The sequence below is a fragment of the Falco peregrinus genome, chromosome 4 (genome assembly GCF_023634155.1).
Source record: "Falco peregrinus isolate bFalPer1 chromosome 4, bFalPer1.pri, whole genome shotgun sequence".
Taxonomy (NCBI): Eukaryota; Metazoa; Chordata; class Aves; order Falconiformes; family Falconidae; genus Falco; species Falco peregrinus.
In genome coordinates this window covers 25,683,152-25,705,627 of record NC_073724.1, presented here as the reverse complement: position 1 = coordinate 25,705,627, position 22,476 = coordinate 25,683,152, and the positions used below count along the sequence as shown (strand labels likewise).

The 22,476-nt window shown below is 38.7% G+C and overlaps 1 protein-coding gene across 5 annotated transcripts in view; it reads right to left on the bottom strand.

The window, feature by feature from the left end:
* The window catches only part of TBL1X (transducin beta like 1 X-linked), a 199,859-nt gene that overhangs the window by 44,984 nt on the left and 132,399 nt on the right, over window positions 1-22,476 (bottom strand). For all 5 annotated transcript variants that reach the window (XM_027785671.2, XM_005229452.4, XM_013298777.3 and 2 more), the window contains one exon: window positions 10,611-10,718. In XM_027785671.2, coding sequence (XP_027641472.2) covers window positions 10,611-10,668 — 58 coding nt within the window. In that variant the 5' untranslated portion in view covers window positions 10,669-10,718. The remainder of the gene's footprint in view (window positions 1-10,610; window positions 10,719-22,476) is intronic.

The following is a 22,476-nucleotide window of genomic DNA, read 5'->3' as shown; positions in this document are numbered from 1 at the left end:
AAAAAAAGGTAGGCAAAAATCCTACACATCATCTTGTTTATTATTCACAGCAGACTGAGATTCTTCTCCTAGCTGAGCTTTTTCTTTCTCGGTAATACATCCTAGAGTGCCTCTCTGGTTTTGGCAGTGTCTGCTTATTTCTGCAGACTTACCTTCACAATTACATAAAGGGCTTAACAAGGACACACATTAGCAATTTAAAATAGAGAGCTGCAGTTGAAATATATTTTTAGAAAAATCAGCTGAACAATGGGGCTTGCACATTTGTTTCAAGATTAGGATTGCTGAACGATTAAAATTATTTCCAGAACCCTGGGAAATGTGTCCTGTATTACAAGCTCTTTCACAGACCCTGGGAAATATAAAGAAAGGATCCCTAGCTGTAGCTTGTGTCAGTTGCCAAATTACAGTGTGCCTGGTTACCCGAAGTTTTGTAGAAGCAATTATTCACTAATATTAAATGTTACACCCTTTTTTCTTGGATATCTGACCTGTTCACCTTCTGCCAAGAATACAGAGTAAATGTCTGCTACCCAAAATTATTTTATTACGTGCCAAAGAATGTTTTTGGCAGGTTTTTTTTTCTTCTTCTTTTTCATGCAGGAAAATATGTTGGAAAAGATTAATACAACTTGGAAATGATCTTTTGATGAGCAGTACTTGGCACTCACTGTTTATGCCTTTATGTGGGCTGCAAATTAACAAAAAGAGAAATACGATACAGACAGAAAACAGAACATGAGCAATGGAAAGAGGAACTTAAAAAAAATCTTTTGAAAACAAGGTCTGAAATAATCCCCTTTTTTACTCACTCTGTGTAAAATAGACTGGCAATTGTGAATTAATGTCAACACAGACCTAGCAATTTAATGCAACTATGGGCAAGGTCTGAAATAACTTGCAAAGACCATGGCAAGAAAAAAAAATCCTTTCCTTCTAAATTAATGGCATGCTGTTATCTTTTAGCTCTATCTGTGCAATCAAACATCCAAGGAGACATGCATCGTTTTAAGGATCACATTTATAGAAGAGACTTTCACAGTCATATATACTTCACAATTTATTTCTGTAAGCTATGCTCTTCTAACAGTTCCAATATACACCTATAAGCGATGGGAAGTAGAACACCACAGCTGACACTCAGTGGGCGTTCGGACCTTCAGCACCAGGATGGTTTCTGATGATTGTGACTACAAATGGAGTCCTAATACAGCTACATTGGTTAAGTGCGAGGAGGGGTGATTGGTAACTGCCATAGCTCTGCAGGCAGAAAGTCCCCAGTGTGCAGGTTATTAGCAAAACTTGCAGCGCTGCAAGATATAGCTTCTTTCACTGGGCCTGGAGAATCATAAGGGTAAGCAGTAAACTGGCAAATGTGTAGCACTTAACTGGTTTTACACACAAAGCCATCTTGACCTATAGATATCTGCCTTCCACCCAACATCCAATTTGCTTAATAAAGCTGTAATACTGCACTTATGCAAGCTTTAAAATACAGGACATGAAGTGATCAAAATCCATGCTATGGAATAAATTTGCAAAGCTGTAATTGTTTATGTTTGCAGAACTTAAAAATCACCATGTTTGCTCAGTGTCTAGGATCTAAACAATGTATGGCAACTTTCAGGCCAAAGAAAAATTCTAAGTAGACAAGTTTAGAAAACTGTGAAGAGACTTAGAAGGTAATATGAAGTAACCAGGGTTTTGCATATGGCAAAAGAACAACAGATACTCAGCATATTTTTTCTTTCACAGGAACATACAAAATTTTGCAAGTATTGCTTTTCTTACACGGCATTTATGGTACTGTTGTTATGGCACTGGAGTAAAAGACACAGTGAAAGATGCTTTCATAAGGACCTCTTGAACTACATCACAAAACATTTGAAACTATCGTTTTTATATATGGATATGAAGTGTTTATCTGTTCAAAAAACTCCAAGTCTGTGCATATAATACACATAAAAATGGCTCTCATATGTCTTAATACATTCTTTTGAAAATATAACCAGAACAAAGCATGACAAAACCAATAACTTTAACTGTAAAAATATTTTTTCCTCTCCCGCTGTGGAATTTGGATTTTGGGAAGCCAACCATTAAATACTACTAGTACATATTCACTGCGCTACGAAAAAAGTGCACAATGTGGTTTTGACTCACATGGGTGCTGTCAGCTTAAAACACAATTTGTGTATCTTTAAAGGTAGCTGGGAAAAGTATCTACCTTTAACCTATCAGCTTCATCCTTCCTAAGTTCTATAGCTTTGGTAAGTTTTAAAAAAATGTTTTGGAACTGCAGCCCAATAAGGCTTGTTGTCTGCTAAAGCTGACGCTGATTTTCTTAAAATGTACTTAGGATTTGCAAAGAGAGTAAGTGATTACTAGCAGAGACAGAAACTGTGCATAATAATACAGTTCATATTTGAGAAATGGATTTGTCTTTTCAGCAGTCATCCGTCCTTCAACTATTAAGTGTAATTTCAAATTCAGTCAGTCTCACCATTTTGGGAATCATACAGCCATGTTCTCCCTTGTTTAGAAGAAATACAGAGAGTAGGGGAAAGATTAAAGAGAAAAAAGGAGCACCAATTTATTAAAACCCCTTATGTAACTTTTTGATGTACAGTATTTTTACTATATACATATTATGCTGAGGAGGTTATATATATTATATTACATTTTACATAATATATTTAGTTATAGATGGTTTCTCATTACATAGAAACGTTCATTCTTGGGTAACTTTAAAAAACCACTTCTATTTAAACACAAACATTTTTGCCAAATTTCTCAAATGTTCTTATCCAAGAGTCACTTCATCACGTATTTCACTCCTAGAACAACACCATGGCTTTAGTTATCTCAAATAATTCATGGAAGGTCACAAATGTTGGTTCTATATCCAGTATATCAGTATTCAGTATATCAGATTTGGATCATAAGCTTAAGTCATTTTATTTTAATTGATTAGGTAGGCCCTAAAGAGGATAACACATCATATAAATAGGGCTGCATGCCCACAAATCAGATCTGCGCTAAACGATAAGAATTAAAAATAGAGCTTGCAATGCCCCAAAGCCTTGTCACTGTTCAGCTGAAAAGGTGCAAGAATCCCTGCCTTCAGCCTTAACAGCAGTTCCTGAATAATACAGTTTGCATCTTGTTCATGCTGCATTTAGATATATATATTCACCTAGAAATTCATAAACAGTACTTCTGAAATAACAGAAAAAGTATGTTCAATATTGTCCCAGCACACCTGTAACAGTCCTTCCTCAGAGGATTTCAAGACATTTTAGGACTATAATCTTTTAACATCTGTTGTGAGGTACTGTACATAGTATTAACTTCACGTTCCAACAGGAAAATTTAGGCGCAAAAACTTTAAGGCCAAGTTCAAACACCCATTTTTTATGTATCTCCTTAAAGAAAAGTACTGTTTTATTTTCTCAGTAATACCTGTTCAGCATCCAGTTACACTAGCACAAAAGTACCTGTGCAAAGAAAAGCTAGGGAAATACACAAGCATCTTTGTATCAGTGCGGCTGAGCTTGGTCTATGAACTGTAGTTACTCTGTACTGCAGGGAGAATACATGTGGCTCAAGAGCCAGGGATAATACACATGTAGACACAAATAACGCGGTCATAGACTGTTACTGAAACACCACTGAAATGCATGTTTTATCTGTCGTTGTCAGGATGTCTTTCCAAGGATGTACATTTTCCTCAGCAAACTGAAGGTCTCTCTCCATCCTTACTATTGGAACATAGTGATATACAGAGCTTCAAGAGCACTCCAGTGACTATCACGTTTAACAGCACTTTTATGTGTAGGTTCTTTAAAAGATTTTTGAGGCTCCACAGCATTGAGCAGGCTGGACTAGTTGAACATGAGTCAACAACGTGCTCTTGCAGCTAGAAAAGCCAACAGCATCCTGAGCTGTGTCTGAAAAGTGTTGCCAGCAGGTCAGTGGAGGATATCCTTGCCCTCTGCTCAGCACGGGTGACACACACTGGGAGTACCCCGTCCAGTTCTAGGCTCCCCGGTACAAGAAAGACAGGGGCATACAGGATAAGAGTCCAGTGAAAAGGCTACAAAGATGATCAATGGACTGGAGCATTTGGCATGCAAGGGAAGGCTGAGAGAGTTGGTAGTGCTCAGCCTGGAGAAGAGAAGGCTTGGGGGGGACCTTATCCATGTGTATGAATACCGGGGGGGGGGGGGGGGGGGGGGGGGGCAAATAGGACAGAGCCAGGCTCTTCTAAGTGGATCCCAGTGATAGGACAAGAGGCAATGGGCACAAACTGAAACACACATGAAACTCCATCGAAACAAAATAAAACACTTTTTTTACTGTGAGGGTGATTGAGTATTGGAACACGCTCCTCAGGGAGGTTGTGGACTCTCCAGCCTTGGGAGACATGCACAACCTGAGTGGACACAGCCCTAAGCAACCTGCTGCCACTGACCCCGCTGTGAGCGCAAGAGCTGGACTAGATGATCTCCAAAGGTCCCTGAACTGCTCTGATTCTGTCACCTCGTGAGATACCATCCAGCCTGACCTCTTCTATTATCCTAATGAGTCTAACTGGGAGAAAACATAAAAAAGGCAAAAGAAAAATAATTATCCACTGACTCTACCATCAGTGCACACTATTATTTTTAGCGTCACACTGGACAAGTGCCTTTATTGATCAAGTGATTCATTCTTCTAATGAATTATTCTTCAAGGTACAGGCTTCAATAATTTAAGCAAAGCCCATGCACTGTACATTCCCCTTCTACCTAGCAACAGCCTTGCTATACAAAGGAAGCAGTTAGCTTTGAAGCAAATTTATCTGACCTGTATATGCCAGTATTTTATGCTATGCTTAATCTGAATTCTTTTCAACATGCACTTATTTCACCTGTGACTCAGGAACTCAGTGCCATACACAGCTGCTCAAAATCCTCAACTGTACCTTACATGCAGAAAAAGTACAGACTTCAGAGAAAAATGACATAGGCTTATTTAGGTGAAGACTTGCATAAGGCACAAATTCCAAAGAACAGAATACTCATCTTCAGTCATTCCTTATTGCATAAGAACTTAACTAAGCAAAGAGCGGTATTTACATTTTGTATAAAATTTCTTTGTTAAAAAAGAAAGAGTAATAAAGAAAATATTTTCCTTCAAATTCTGTGGCTTCTATTTTAAAAAACTGTAAATGGCATTGGAAAAATGTCAGTTTAGTACTATTGCAACTACTAGTACCTAGTCGGACAACATCACAATGATGAAATCCCAGAAGCTTCAGGATATCCACATTTTTAATTGTCTCATAATTTCCAAAAGCAGAATGAGAATAAGATGCCCTGGATGTGGTTAACAAGAAAGGCTCATGTCTGCACATGCCTAATTCTATGAAGGATTCTGTGCTGTGATTCACAGAAACACTTTGTGCTCCATGTGCCTTTGAGTCTGTGCTTAAAATCTGAGAGAAAATCTTATCTTTTAGGAAAAAAAGGAAAATCTGTCAACCATGAACCAAACAGACAAACACGCTGCTATCATCCTGACTCTACAGAAGGAAAACAACTACATTATTAGCTGCCTTAATTTTTATGGTTGGGAAGAAAACAAATGACAATTCTAAATTATAACGGTACGTTGTCCCAAGTGAGCAGATAAAAATCTCATTGACATCTTTTTAGCAAAAGCATCCAGCTAGTGTTTTTATTGTCTTGGACATGGTAGAGATTGTACACTGAGGAATAATTTATCAAGTGTACGTCATAAAACATAGACAAATTCGAATTGAACAGTAAAAGAATAAGCAAAAATGGAAACTGTTATACAACCTTAACTCTAACAAGTCATTGCCAGACAGCGACTACAATATATGCCCTACCATAGAGCAGTATAAGCCACAGACAGCTGGGGAACTGATTTTCAGAGAAAAGATTCTGCACTGCAACATGCAAGTGCCAGAAAAGGAACACAATTAAATCAATAAATGCATAAAAAACACCAAATCTGAAAAAGCTCTAATAACTGAACTGACATGTTGGGCTGGGTGGGGAAGGTAATTTATTGTAGCATTTGGACCTATGATAGGATTTGCCACTCACAACAGATGGCAGCACATTTTAGATTAAAAGGTATGTGAGAGATTTTATTTCCCTTGGTTTTGCCACCCCCCTCCCCGCCTCCCCTCTTTTCAATTTACCTTGGAATCCTTATTACTCCCATTGCATTGTACTGCTCTGACCTTCATTCCAACAGACAAATAATTATCTGTTTCTCTTTGGGCAGACAAAGCAGAATGGGAAAACTCTATACTCAGAATTCGATATGGTTTTGTAGAAACACAGCTCTTCACTCTGAAGAAAACCAACAGAAGGGCTATGTCAGCAGCGAAGATGGCTGCTAGCAAAAGCATGCTTCTCAGGGTTTGAACAGTCTCAAAGTTGAATCAACATAATATGGATGCCAGGACTGTAGCTTCTTTGGTGTAGCTTATTTCACTTCCGTCATTGCACCTGATTTGTTGGTGCAACTACATCCACCACAGAAGTATTTTGCGTGCTCCTGTCTCCACACTGGTGGTACACTTACAGTATGGACATAACCTGAGCCTGATGTCAGTAACAGAGGCTAACATTTTCACTTAAAGGTAGTCTTTGAATCAAGACACCTACAAATAAATATAACCTGACTTTAAAGGGTTTGACTCCTGAGATAAATGATGCTTTGAAGTACTCAGCACTTTTAAGAATTGGGCCGCTTTAAATTGTGCACCAATAAGGTCATATTCAAAAAGATGCAAACTGAACGTTGCAGGACTTGATTTTGGGTAGGAAGTAGAAATCTTAAACTGAAATGAAACTCTTGATTTCTTTATACCTCAAGAAGGGGGGCATTCACGGACCTACAGCAGAAGCACCAACACCCAGCCACCTTTGTGAAGGAATTCGTGGGCCATCAACCCATGGAGCCGAACTTATGCCTGACTGCTTTGTTTTTCTGGGCATAGATTAGTCCTGAGACAGTCATCTATGTGAAGAGGCAATTATTCCCTAACTTATTTTAATACAGCTAAGCAATTAGAACCTTAACTTGTCTAAATCCTGTCTTGTGCTGGAGGGGTTTGACTGCACTGCCCCTGGACCAGGCATCTTTTCCAACCTGCTTCTCCAGCAGGTAAGTCAAAGTAGTCTCCCTGGCTGTATTCCTTCTGGTAAACCACATGATCAGTCAGTATAACTCATCAAGAGCTACAGCTTACCATTTCATTCCATCTGCGAATGTACTCAAGAATAATTTTGTATTTCCTTCCAGGTAATTGATAAAGCTACTGAGCAGTATTACGCCAAGAACAGATTCTTGTGAGTTCCCACTAACCTTTGAGTTGAATATTCCCCAATTCTAATAACTTTTCAAGATGTTTCTGTTAGCCTGTTTTTAATCCATTTGATCACTATGGATCACACTACTTTTACACACTGTTATTTCATTTTGCTTTTAACCACAGCGTCAACAAGACTAAGTAAATACCATGAAGTAGTCTAAGTGTATTATTGTCAGCACAGCTATCTCTGCCAACTTCATTTGTGATGTTGGAAAAAGCAGTATCAAGTTTGTTTGACAAGATCTATTATCCATAAAAAGTTGCTGGCTGGCATTAGGCATGATGTCATCTCTTCATGTTTTGCTGGAGGTATCTACTTTCAACCTTCCAATGATTTTGCTTGACCTATAGTTACCTGGATCATCTTGTTTAACCTTTAAAAATTCTGGCACAACATTTGCTTTTTCCAGTTCGCTGGAACTCCCCTTTGTATGCCATGATTTGTTAAAAAGCAACAATAATGGTTTAGACAGTTCAACTCTATTGATACTCTCCCACTCAAGTTTTCTGTCAGAGAATTAAGGAGGAAATATAATCATTGAATTCCACTTGTAACTTCAATTTTAGAAGAACTGAACTTCCACTAGAATGACCTGCCAGCATTTTCATAGCAAAGTATAAAGCCCCCATCAGTATCTTTGCTACAATGTTTCAAATAATCTCAAGTACTTCTGTGCCTCGCAGAGCAAAATACTTGAAATATTAGACGGACAGTTTGCTTTTTATATAGTTCTGCTATATCTATTTCCTTTTATTGTTTCTCTCTTCCTCCCACCATTTGCCTACATTTTATAGGAAAGCCTGAAAGTTTTACAGGATGAGATTAAAGGACAGATACCAGGAAAAAAAATAATTGAACTTTTGTACATTCTTGTAAGCAACCTTTATGACTGTGTTCGATATAATATTTAGAAACCTTGGGTTCAGCTGATGTTTAATAAATAATCAATGTAATAACTTTGGTTTTGGCAAACTCCTTAAATTGTAGGGGTCTGAACTCAAAACTGTCTTTAAACACTAGCCCTCTAGATTTGGCACGCATTATTTCTGAAGCTGTTGATTAAACATCTTGCATCTGATGTTGCATTTTATGGCATTTATACTAGCAGGTGGAAAGGCAAGACACTGTATAACAATTTCTGTCTATTACCCTATTTTATCTGAAAATACAGATACAAAAATTTCTTTGAGAAAAACAATGACAGTATGAAAGAAGATTGAAATTAAATATAAGAAGCTTTTAAAATAGATTAGTGAATTCATCATTGCTTATAGCTCTTATTTGCTGAATGGCATTACTAGCAAACTGACAGGTGCATCTGCTAAATCAATACCTAGCATCCGGATTTCAATATGCTCAGTTTGAAGCATATTTGAATATTTCTTTAAAAATTTAACCTCAACTTCTACTCTTTTATATGAGTAAAATCCAACAGAACACTAGAAGTAAATGTATTTGTGAATGGCTTTAGTATGTGAGGATTAAATAAGAAAAACATTTGGCCCTTTACATAAGAAGGTTAGAAGAAGAACTTGCAAGTAATATGAAGATTTGTACATGAAGTTCTCCCTAAAATAGCAAAAGTGATTCCCTGCTTGTGGGAGACATTAGAAGAAGTTTTTCCTGACATTTGGCTGATACCAGCATTCTTGATGGACTTTGTAAAGCTGCCTTCTGAATTGCCACGCAATACTAACTCACCTACTGATGTATCAAGAGGAATAAAAAGGCTGATTTTCTCTCTCTTTTTTTTTTTTTCACATCAGGAAAAGTTACTGTATTAATACACTGTTATGTAGCATCTCCTATAATACAAATTAAACAATATAAAACAATTTCAGGATTTTTTAGGCTTTGATAATGTCCAGCTGCACACTGCTCCAATGTTCGAAAGATCTTTCCAGTGTGGTACCCAACAGCTTATTTTTAAAAATAAACTTTGTCTGGATGAAATTTTAGTTTTTTGTTAGTTCCTGTTTTTCCTTCATCTGATTGCATGCCAGAAATAAGACTACTTTTTTATACGCTCTGGAATACAATATAAGAAGACGGCAACTAACAGGCCACAACTGGACTCTCAAAGAAGTGATTTAAAAGACCAAACCCTGGGAAAGTGTAAGTCTTCTTCTCAGTTTCAGTTGAGATTCCTTGCATAGGGACTTAGGTTCCTGGGATTTCAACAGCCTTGGAAGGAGAAGAAACAGATCAAAAAACCTTATCTAATAAATGCTAGTTATAATGACCATGCTAATCCAGTATCTTCCACCTACAGGGATTCGGGTCCCCTGTCCAAGACATCTTTCAAGCCTGGAGGGCTTATTCTGTAACTGTGTTTGAGACCTGTCAGGAAGACATGTATTTTTCACTGTTTTTTTGTTGTTGTTGTTGTTGTTTCAGCATATGAAACACCAAATATTTTTAGTCAATTCTACTTTTACCAACCCAGAACACAGGGCCAGTATGAAGTAAACTGGAACCCAGGCTAAAAATCCTTTCCTAGTGTTTCTCACCTCCTCTATCATCTCTGTGCTAATAGAACATTTTCCATTACTGAACAGAACTTCTACTTCTGGCAAAGCATGAAATCAAGACCACAAAACCAAATCAGACCCTAAATTTAAATTTAATTTTTTTTTTTGAAGGAAAGATGAAACTTTCCTTCTAAAAGGAAAAGCCCTGTAAAGACATTATTTTCCAATATGAAAACAAATAGAAATGAAAATGATACTAAGACATAGCCATACTGGCACTTGTGCAGCTCAGTTTACATACATAACTAATGAAATTCTAAACCATCAGATGCTCACACCCAAATTTCTGTTTACAGCCAATATAAAACCAATTTAGACAATCCCTCTTTACTTAATAAGTATCTGACAGAACTATTTCAAGTAGCTAAGAAAAAAGATACAAAATCCATGTGCTTTGTGCCTGTGCTGCCAAAGATGATTTTGGCTGAGATGAAACAACTCTACAAAAACATGTGTTAACATAATGTTATTTATTTCCTTGTTTTGCCTAACTGCAATGTTTACTTTGTACCTGTCTATGTTTGTACTTTTATTACTTTCAAAACCATGATTTCAAAGTAACATGGGTTTGTGCAAGAAATATTTTGTCTCAGTGTAACATTCCTAAAGCAACACTGTGTAAAAAGCCCAACTTCCCACATCATCTATGACCTGAAATTGTGAGGAAAGACAGGAAACGTACCTGATTCCTGGAGATAGCGATACACCAAGAAATTCACTTCGTCACTGGTTATGCTCATCTTAGCCCAACCTCAATATGATGAGGTTTACGAGAAGTGTGATCCACGCTCTGTTTAAATGGAAAGAAAAGAACAGGTTTTGTTTTATCTTGATTTATTATGAAATTTGTTATCAAAATAGAGGTGGGAATTGTTAAGGTATCTGAAGAACTCATATAGTTATTAGAGCTGTTACATCCCAATGTGAGGCACTCATTAAATATTGTGAATCAAGTACTCAAGCAGTACTGTACCTTTTATTATAATTGAAGAACAGTATTTAACAAGTATGAGAGAGTCAGAAGGAGCATTTTCAGTCTTGGAAGCCTTTGCAAACGTCAATTCTTTTGCTTCTGTGCCTTTACTAGGTTCTTTGGACACTCCTTTTTACTGTGTGAGCACTTTCTTTTCAGAACTGCTGGCAATTAGGTCATGTATAATACACTGAATCAAAACCTTTTTGCAGCCCCAAATTTGTAATCTAGTTTTCTGTCCAGTAGTTCAACCACTGAAAAGACAAGATTCTTTCCTTACAAAACAATATTACATAGTGAACTTAAATAAAATTCTCATAAAGTAGAAGCAAATCTAAATTCAAGATGAGATTACAAATTTTATTAGAGGGGTTGGAGGGTGAGAGAGAGAGAGAATGCCATATACCTTGAGTCAACAAATATCCTGGCATTACATAAACTTATCAAGTTATAATGTCTCTGCTGATTAATGGTGAGCAAGAATTAAGCTTCAATTATTCATCTAAGTAATCATAACCTTTAGGATGACAGTTTTACATTACTATTTTGGGCATAAAGTCTGATGATAAAAACATTGGGTTTAAATGATAAATTTGTTTTGAACATTTTCCATTAAATCTTGATGATTCATTTCTGTTTGGGAATCCAACTTAAGTAGTTTGGTTTTAAAAGCTGTAAGTACTTCTCAGACATAAACTGTGCAACTTTGTCAGCCACACCATACCTATAACTAATCATGTAAAGATTTGGATGCAGGAGCACACGCTACGCTCTTGTCGCCTATTACAAATGAAAGATCGTAGGCGTGTGCCATTTGTTTCAATTTCCCGTATGTCTCTTCTTGGCAAGCAGAAAGGTCTTTGTTCATCGAAAACCTCTTCAGTAATTCCTGTTGCCTGAAGTAGCACCTGCTACTGCAGGCAACGCTGATCGACTACAAGTTTCCCCTGCTGATGATTTAAACCAGCAGGTCACTCATGACTGTAACAGATGTCTCTGCATATTTATGTAAATGGAGGTCTTTCGAACCCTGGTAAGCCTTTTATTCTCCTGGGCTGCTATATTTCATCAATGGCTCAGATGCTTGGTTTCCATAAGAAACCATCCCTTGCTAATTTGGGAGACATCTTCCTCAAGTCTTTTTTATTACAGTCCATACTTCACAGACAAGAAGAAACAAAATACTGAAAATTGTGCAGTCTCAGCAAGGAAAATTTCAGCTACTTTGGAAAGGATGAACACTTTTTGCTAAGATTCTGGCCGAAGCCAACATCAGCTGTATCCAGCATCCAGTCCTGTCACACATGCCACGTATCGCCCTGGGAAGCCGTTTGGTCTCTGTTCTCCTAATCCCTCAATCTGTAAAATGGGCTCAAGTTTCTCTGCCAGAGGATCAGTAGACTGAAAGCGCTCGTATCTGTAAGGGCTTTACTTACCAAGGTTGGCAAGTGCAGGCAGCGAAAGCACCACTTTCAGTATAACTTTATACATACTTCTTCCAGATAAACAGACTTTGTTTTGAATAATTAATAAATCCCTGTGCCTCTTTTTGCATAATCATCGCTACACAATGAAGAACAAGACAGACATTCATGGCAATAGTTAAGGCCATTTTCATGCCTGTCTGAGTGCTTCAAATACATCTGTATTGCTGATATGGCCATGATAACAATCAAGAAACTTTGATAGCTGTGGGTTTAAAATAAACACCCAACATAATGCTTTTAAAAGCATTTTAAAAATAGCAGTTTCAGAATTTGGTGGTAGGAAAATTGGTAAAGATGAAACCTCTTATAAAAATTCAGTTTCAGCAATGACGTACTTTGTGGTAAAATGAACTTTTATTTAAACAAATCAAGAAACTAAAAATGCCATTTCTGGATGCATCTTGCTAATTTAAAACATTAACATGGTATTTCCCACACACAGAGGGCTGCTTTGGGCAAGAGAAGGGAAGGGAAAGGAGGAGTGTTGTTTTTTGTTTGTTTTTCTTAAGACGACATTTCTTAAATGAATTAAAACCAGAGAAAATCAGATTGACTGCAAAATAAATAGTCTGACAGCCCCAGAAAAACCTCCACAGCAGCTACCTTTGTATCAGAATCCCAAGCACACCAAGTAGTTGGATTTACAATGCATTTTCCCTGAAGTCAGTCAACAGGAATTACTTTGACATATGTGTCGGATCGTATCTTTATACACATCGTTACCATGCCACAAATAACCCCATGATCCCTACTCATACATTTAAGGTTCCCCCCGCGCGCCCCCCCCCCCCCCCCCAGATGCCAGTGCAGCAATCAGATACACAACTGTGAAGCTTTTACCCGTCCAAAGCAATACACACAGATCTTGGCTTTGACCCAGAGAAATCTATTCATTAGAAATTTGGCTGAGCTATGAAAGACCATACTCAATTTCATTAACGCTCTTTTTCATTTCCTTCTCTGCAGATAAAACACCCCAAATAAAAGAGGTTACAGAAGACATGGTGGGGAGGAGAGGAATGTACTTATCTTTTGTGTATCTCAAAGTCTGATTCATGAGGAACAAACAACTAGCCTCCCCCTCAATACAGTTTTTTTAAATGTAGAAATGCAAACTTCTGTAGAAACTCACAGAAACCTTTAGTTATTGTGATAGATTTATTTCTCCTAATTGATAGTCTCCTTTTGATACTGGAGACTGGTATTACCTGGATTAATAGTTTTTTAAAAGAAATGAAGTATAGCTTACAACAATACCGATGTGCCTTTGGAGATATTTCACATCTAAACCAGCAATAACATCTTAGTTTTTCACAATGTCAAGAGGATTTACAGAAAGCATTCAAACATGTGTTTGACCTTCACTTGAAACACTTCTTCCTGAACCCAGTTACATATAATGGAAAGTTCTATTCACTTCGACCTCAGCTTAAAAATTTGGGTTGTGATCCTGCAGATATTTGCGAATGTCCAAACAGGTGAGAAGAGTCCATTAAGACTTCCCAGATATAATGGATCCCAAACATTCAAACCCCATTGGTGGATGGGTTGACAAGATCATGCACAATTAATTTAAAACGTATTTTAAATAAACACTTAACTCTCAGTCCTGCTGGGATAGGTTTGCAGAAATGCTTCCCGTACCGAGGTAACAAGCTGGGTTATTAGCTCAGATGTGCTACCATCGTGCTTCTAGGGCTGCTTGGCTTTTACTGAACGAAGTCGTTCAGCTGGAGTTGAGCTGGCTCCAGCACAGCTAACACTGCAGCACACCCCCCTGTGCTCTGGGTAACCAGGGCAGCTTATTTCCTGGAGCACAGCACCGGACCTGATTTGGCTCTGTGCACCAACATACCACTGTTCTCAAATTATACCCTGCTGGAGCACTGGGAATCCTGCTAATGGGCCATGCAAGCGGCTCTGGGGAAGGCTGCCTCATGTATTGCTATGGTTCAGCACAGTGCTAGCCAGGTCGACTAAGCACAGTTTATTTACATCCCATCCCCTTAGTCAAGGATTGCTCTTCCTTCGTCTGGTGTATTTTAGCACTGTTGCCATAAATAAGGGAGATCTGGCTGAAGAATCAAGGGAAAATAACTTTTCCAACTTTAAAATAGCATCTAAAGAAAGAACTCCTCTGCTTCTCTTCTAAATGATGCTCACAGGGTCCTCCAGGGCTGTGTCCTGCCCTCCGGGCTAACCCTGGGGTAGGGGACAGCCAAGGCTATTTCAGGAAAGGAGTTTACATTTGCTATTTGAAGCAGTGCTGCCATGCACAGGGTCTGGGATTTAGCAGTCAGTCTTCCACTCAGGAAGGCAAAACCAGGCCAGACTTTTAGGGAAAATATCTAAACTAAACCCTGAATCTGAAACCTAAATAGGAAGATGGCTCTTTCCATTCCTGCTTCCAGCCCAGATTACAGAAATTCATCCATACTAGAAAAACTACAATAATGTTACTCTGGCCCTCTTCTTACTCTCTGAAGAAATCTGCAAGCTCCAGTCTGCTTTACCTGAGTGCTGAGCAGTCACTAGCTTCTTGAAGGAGGTTTTTTTTGGGTCATTATTGTTAAAGAAACATCCTCCACTCATAAAAGCCCCTGAACTATTTACCTGCTTACTTGACAAGGCTAGGCCAAAATGTCTCTTCCCAACCAAAGTTTTGACAACATTTTCATTAAAATGATGGGGGGCGAAGAGAAATTGTGTATTTGCTTTGGGGGAAAAAAAGGCAAAAATGAGAGGTTCAATAAAAATAAGAACATTCCAGAAAGTTCAAATATTTAATGCTGTCAAATTGATACCCTGCTGCATGGGAACTGGAGTTCTCATACTTGTGCTCCCATTTTCTCGCCTGAGATGGCTCCACGCATCAAGGCATGTCTCTCAGGACCTACTACAGTCTCTCTATCTCGGAGAAGACAATGTGAACACGAGAACTAAGATAGACTCTAGGAAGGCACCATGACAGCAGAGCCAAATCCATGTGTTACTGTTCTGCATATGCTCTGCAGTTTAATGGAAAACATTTCCCAAAACCAGAAGCCACTTCTCACAAAACGAGTCACTTAAGCAATCTCAGTATTTCTGTTGAGAAAAATACTTTTATCAGAAACTTCCAATGAACCCTACGCTTCTGTATTTCTAGGCTGTGTCTTACCATAGAGCCAGAGCAGAGTCAGCAGCCAGCAGCTCTCCCACAAAGGCTAACGAGCTCTGCTTGGCCCACACCACTGCATTCTTCAGTCTTGGCTTTTATCACAGCTGCCTCTTCTCAAGGAGGAACTCCAGTTCGCTTCTTCCCCAAAATGCCAAAACCAAGCTTCTGGAGAGTAAAAGAGCATACTTGGCTCCCTCTCCCCTCATAGTCTCTCCTGCCATCTCATGAAGCTAAAGAGTAAAACATGTATTCTTGACAAGCATCCTCACAATGGAATGAAACCATCACATTCCTGCTGATTACAAGGTACAGAGCGTGCAGGATGGTTCTTTCCAAACTCCACCTATGCCAGTCACCAAAAAACCCACAGTGAGACCTGTTCAAAATGCAGCTTGTGCACGCAAGACTTCCAGACTCCTCCTTGTCAGGCTTGAACTTGACACCTGCTTTAAAAAACCTAAACCTAAAATATAAACAGTTGCCCTTTCTAGAGATCATGCACTTAAGAAAGCAAAACAAGATGTGCTCACAGTAAGATCTGCACCATATCTCCCTGCCTTTCTTAATGAGGAGGCGACCAGTTAACTACCCTCATTCTGTAAATGATCACCATAGGTCACCTGAAGTATTTAATTACAAAAAGGAGACAATTCAAACCTCTCAGAGCTCTTTACAGATGCTCAAAGATATCTTTGCATCACTGAAAGTAGTTATTTTGCGATTTTCTTTACAAGCACAGTAACAAATTTGTTGTTTTGGGGAAAACAAAGGCTGAGAGTTTGCAGAACAGGGTAATCTCCTTCAAGAACAGGTTATTGCTTGTACATTCTGGGCTCTCACTTAGAGATATGTCACCAGTGTTTATAGCAGCACAGTAAGGACAGGGACCTCAAAGAGAAAAGGCAATAGGCTTGTCAGAAAACCTGCAGTTGCCAAATGTTAAGGCTGACTCTTCTTTTGGTTTTGTTTTTGGTTTGTAAGTCTGTTTATTTACACTGACCTTCTGCTGACTTTCAAAAGGCCTCACTGAACCAAAACAAACGCAGGGAGCCCCAACTCATCCCCATCCTCACTGCTACTAAAAGACCACTCTGATGGAAAGAAGTGACAACTGCATCTGTATCTGACCACTTCAGGAAAAATGGCATGGATATAAACAAGGTCTACCTTGGATCCAGACACTTAGGGTATCTCATACAATTAATCACTGAACACAAACATATCAGTGTTCAAAATCTGGTGCCAATCAAAAGAAGAGAAGGTAGAAGAAATTGACAACTACAGATGTGGCAGTTATCAATGAACCTGCAATTCTCTCTTGAACACTCTCGATGAATTAAATGCTGTGTGGGCAAATTTGACAAAAATGGGGTTTTCATTTAAATAAAACCTTTGTTCAGGGAGAAGGCATAACTGTGCCTACAGTAATTATCTTTTAAAAAATCTACAACAAATTATCAAAATTATTACTGTCCTGGAAAAACACAAAATAATACATCATCCAGTAAAATATCAAACCATTAAAAATATAAAATGTAATAAAACCTAATAAAATTATTAATAAAAATAACTTGTTACACACAAAGTTACACACTTTGGCAGATATCACTACAGAAAGTTTTATTTCTATGTGAATACTATAAATTACAAATTACATTTCTAACTGAAAAGTCATTTGGAATCAAACCCATATTAATTTATCTAAAAAAAGGGCAACAAGAGATATTCCAGCAATTTCTAAGTGCTATTAAAACATTTTTCAATTAATCAGCAATTTCCAGCACAAAATAACTAATTGTCAATGGAAGACAAGCCTTTCATCACTGGTCACTAACCCAGCAAACTCACTCTATCAAGATGCAGAACTATGCATCAACTCTTTCATACTTATAATCTCTTAGTTTGATCTGGTTATTTTTAAATTCTCAGCTGGTTTACTTAATTACATCAGCCTCCAGCGTTTCAGTTCTAAGAGTTCAAGTGGATCTTTTCCAACTCCCTTTGCTGCAGAGTAAAATGGGTTTTCCTGTATTGATCTTTCCTTTTTGGCACTCTGCTAAGGGAAAAGAAAGCAAACAAAACCAACCGCTCTTCTTAATTAGTGCAATTGTGTTACACCTCTTTTATAGCTTAGTTCTAAGAAAAGGCAACTTCAATTATTTTTTTTCTTTTTTTTTAATAAACAAAATTATTGTTTACACTAGTATATCGCATGGAAACTCCAGGAAGCCAAAAATAAGACTGATGGGAGAGCAAAGGTTGACAGTAGTCCTAGAGCTTGCAAATTTATTTAAATTAACTGTGATAAAATAAAAAAAAGAAGAAATTACAGAGGCTTGAGAAATCAAAACACGTGATTGAATTTAGATTGAGAATCAAGATACCTCACCACTCTTGGAACAAAACTGAAGTCAGTTGGGAATGCTGCCACCAAACATAACTAGGATTTTCTTCCTTACATGAGCACAAAATGGCAATTAGGAAAAACTGGGGGACAATGGTATGTGTCCACTCATTTCAAATCAATTAGGCCAAAATACATGATCATCTGATTGTGCAGTAACTGGTCTATGTGCCTGTGCATTTCCATGCACATAATACAAGAAATATGGTTTAAATCTTAGAAGTAGTGCTACATACTTAAAGAAGTTAAGGAATATTGCAACTTTAAAAAGATGGCACAATTTCCCTATCAACATTTGCTTTTTTTTTTTTTTTTTTTTTTTTTTTCTTTTAGTTTTGGCATGAGGAACAGTTTATTAATACTATCTCAAATTAAACCTTTCATTTACTATACCTAGATTTTTACTAAAACCTCAACAAAAACAAAAGGATCAAATGTGAGCACTTACATTTTTCATCTCTGCTTCACGTTCATAGAGTACTGAGGCGAAAGGAATATAATGGGATGAGTTTCTACCAGAACTGATCGTACGGGTTTAATTTTCTTTCCGTGACTGCAGACTGGAGTAAAATAACACAGCTAAACTTTTAGAACTAATATCTCCCCAAAAAGCACAATTTCTATTTCAGCTATTGAACAACTTCTCTGGTGCCTAACAGCAAAGATCCACTTTAGTGTGATGCATCTAAGTCCCAAGCTGGCCTGTAAAAACGGACACAGACAGACACCCAACTCTGATGAGACAGGACATGGTCTGGCAGATAAAACACTTCCCTTTGAGATGACACCATGCAGCTGGGACAGAAAAGAAGCTTCCAGAATTCTCCATAAGGTCCTTAGCCACCCGCTGCATGGGCAGTGGGGGTTAGCAGCCATGGCGCCCATTTTAAATGAGGCAACACCATAGCAAGGAACACAAGAGCTATGCGCCTGGAAGGACAAGTGAGAGGCTGAAGGCCTTGCCTGAAAGAGTATCTGAATAAGGCTTTTTTGATTACTTCTGATTTTTATCCTGCAATTTTGCTGTTTAAAATGGTGCAACTCCGGTAGCAGGGGTCAAAATCCTGGTTTTTCCCAACATATCTGTGTGCTTAACTAGGCTGCAGAATTGGGTTGCGTCTTGCTTGTGCACCTTATAAAACACCTGTGTGTGGCTCTTACCATGTTCCTTGCTTCCTACAGCACCCTGAAGGTAAATCCTTGTTTTAAAACCCACACCACTATCACCTTACTGGTTGCACTGTGCCTGCTGCAGGGGTAGGTACCTCCATGACCCAACACATTATGAACAGGCGTGTCGCCTCAAGAACCGCAAGACCAGGGAGGTGACGTGCAGTGACGCAGGCGTAAAGGGGGTTGCGATCTTTTCACACCCGTAAACTTGGTCCCGCATTTTGCTCCCGTGTCCTGGAGCTGTGGGGTGCAGGGAATGCTCCCCAGGCAAGGGGCAGCAGCACAGACACAGCAGCCACACCATGCAGAAGGGCCTGTTTGTCCACATACCTGTAGGTTTGGGTGCTACTTCTTTCCCACAAGACCCACATATCCAGTAAAACCTGTGTTTCAGTTCCATGTACATACGAATTTCATACCGTTTCAGTACCTTTTAGGATGGCTTGACATAGTGCAGTTAAAGACTAAATGTGAAAATCATTCTGGTGCTACTGTCTCGTGACAACACCTATAACTTGGGTAACAAAACGTGCCCTCGGACTTGGAAAAACTCTATGTGTAAGGTGATATAAAACAACAGGAGTCTGTGCTGGGCTAACAATCCCACAGTTTTTTAGCCATGTAGGCTGGCCACATGTGGCTGCAGGGCCTTAGAAGCAGCAGACAGGAGAAGCACCAGTGCTGTTCATCACACCTGGGAAGAGGACAGGCACATCCCTGACCCCTCACAAGACGGGGCTGCATGGCTGCCCGGTGACCAAGAGTCACGCTAAGGACCCGCAAAGGTCTAGAGACCAGCTGGGAGCTGCAGAACCCAGCTAGTTCACGTCTGGATGGCCTCAGGCAAAGGGAATGTGTAGCGACGTCATTAAGGGGGTGGGTTTTTATTAGTTTCTGCTAATAGCCTTAGCAGATGTTACTGGGAACAGTTTGATGTTATTTTTCCGTCACTTATAACTTATTTTTTAATTTTTTTTCCCTCAGAGCAAGCAAGCAAAGGCAGTAGATCTTACCACATATTTCAACTTTAACTTGTTTTCCCTGTAGTATTGTTAAAAGTGTAGCTGAGGATTTTCTTTATTTTTACAATTATTATTATTATTATTGTACAAAGGGAAAAAGTATTTTTTCCATTTGCCTATAACTCCAAAATAGCTGAAAGTATTATACTCTGAGCTAACAAGGAAAAAATACTTTTCAGGCTTACAACATGGAAAACTTTACCCCACCAAAACAAGAATTTTGTAAATTTTAGAATGTGTGAAAACAATTATAATGGAAACTATTTCAAACTTTTACTATGGCAGATCCTATTACAAACCATATAAAAAAAATATTAACTATGGCTATAAATGTTTTCTCTTCAATAATTCTATAGAGAATGTCAATATTAAATGCTGTCAGGACAAAGATTGTATAGGATAATGCAATGGAACAACAGAAAAGCAAACACATTTGGATTAAAAAAACACCCAAATTCAGGATATTTCACTGCTGTATATTTCTACCTCCAACATTTAGCTCTTAGTGGAAATTTGGTTACATTTTTGGGGGCTCTTTGTGGTTTTTTTTTAACACAAGCTTCACTAGGTTTGCTCCTGATGTATATTGGTTTGAGGTCTGGAGAAGGGTCACTAAATGCCTCCATTTTAATGGAAGGTAAAATACAAGGAAGAAGGATGGAGAGATATAATTTGCTTTCAGAGGATGCCTGCAGAAACTTCTAAGCAGCCACTTTACTAAGAAGTAAAAGTGTGTTTCTGTTACTTTTCTGCATTCACGTTGCTGAATATTTCATAGAGAAACTTCCCATAAAAAAATCAATACAAAGAATTAAGGCTGAGAAATCTCCACCTTATGAAAACCACCTCAAGTGCCAACTTCAGATACTGTTTACTTCTTTCTTTTATCTTTTCCTCTGCATGCTCGACATCCAGACTGCAAATAGCAAAGAAAAATTCATGCACAGCATATCCAGTAGTATAAGCCAAGTTGTACAACACAATCACACTTATCTGCCTTTTCATCCATCCTCCTTCCTTTGCATGCTGTACTTAGCCATCAGGGATGAGGCAAGTTTAGGTTTTCCTGGTTTTCTGACTTAGTGGTAAGACCAGTGAAATAGTTTGTGCTTCTACTCTTTAGCTGGAGGGGATCTGCCCATGTTTACAAACACATCCCAAGCCATGTATGGAGGAGGTACCAAATGTACAAAGGTGTCCCATGTCCTGTCTGTCCCACGCTCCTTCTCCCACCCCCCATCCCCACCCCCACCACCCCCGCAATCTTCTATTATTTTTTGGTACATTTCAATATGGTATGTTGCTGTTTCCTCCAGTCTAGGGATAGCAGGAGACTTAAACAGCAGCACTTTGTAAGGTCTGTGTGTTCAGATAGTACTTTAAGAGTGACTTGCCAGTACTCACTTGGGTTTTGTTAGGTTTATTTCCCCCACTTGTAGATGGGTGAAGAATGTACAACACAGATAAAGAATCACATTTCTAATGACAGCATCATGAAGTCCTATACAGCCCTAATATAAATAGTAAAGACCAGAGATCAAAAGGCAATGCTAAGAGGAAAGCTTTTTAACCTACTTTTTTAAAAACCTGAACAGCCTAGAAACTAAGATGAACTCAAAAATCCTCGGGGAGTCAGAAACAGACATGACATAATCTCAGTTTTTCATAAAAAAATTCAGCTGACTACTTCTCAGGAAGGATTATAATATATTATGACACTGTTATTAGCTCAGATTAAAATAAAAAAGAACCCCCTTGCTTTAAGAAAATCAAGATATACAGAACTGAAGCCTTAAATCCACACATAAAGGGTCTGAGAAGGTTTTAAAGGTTTTAAACGCTAGATAAGAACTGTTTTGTTAGAGAATAAAAAAAATTACTCAGTTTCTGGTCTTTCCTTCAAGAAGGACTTTAGGGAAGCTATAGGTAACCAAAAGGGGTGATGTAGATGTCAGTCATATATGTTTGCTATTAAAAAAATATTGTAAAAGCCACTGAACATCAGTAGGATTTTGGGTGCCTAGAGGCTTGAGAGTCACAGGCTGGAAGGGACCTCAGAAGGTCTCCAGTCCAACCCCTTGCCCGAGCAGGGCCAACTCTCAGATCAGACTAGGCTACTCAGGGCTTGGACCTGTCAGGGCTTGAAACCCTCCGAGGACAGAGATGGCACAGCCTCCCAGGCCGACCTGCTCCACCGCCTCGAGCCCCATGGGAACACATAGGGAAAGTTTCTCCTTACACCCAGACTGAACCTGTTGCAACTTGCACCTCGTCTCTCACCCTCCCACCCTGCAGCGCTGAGGAGCCCAGCTCCCAGCTCTGCCTCCTC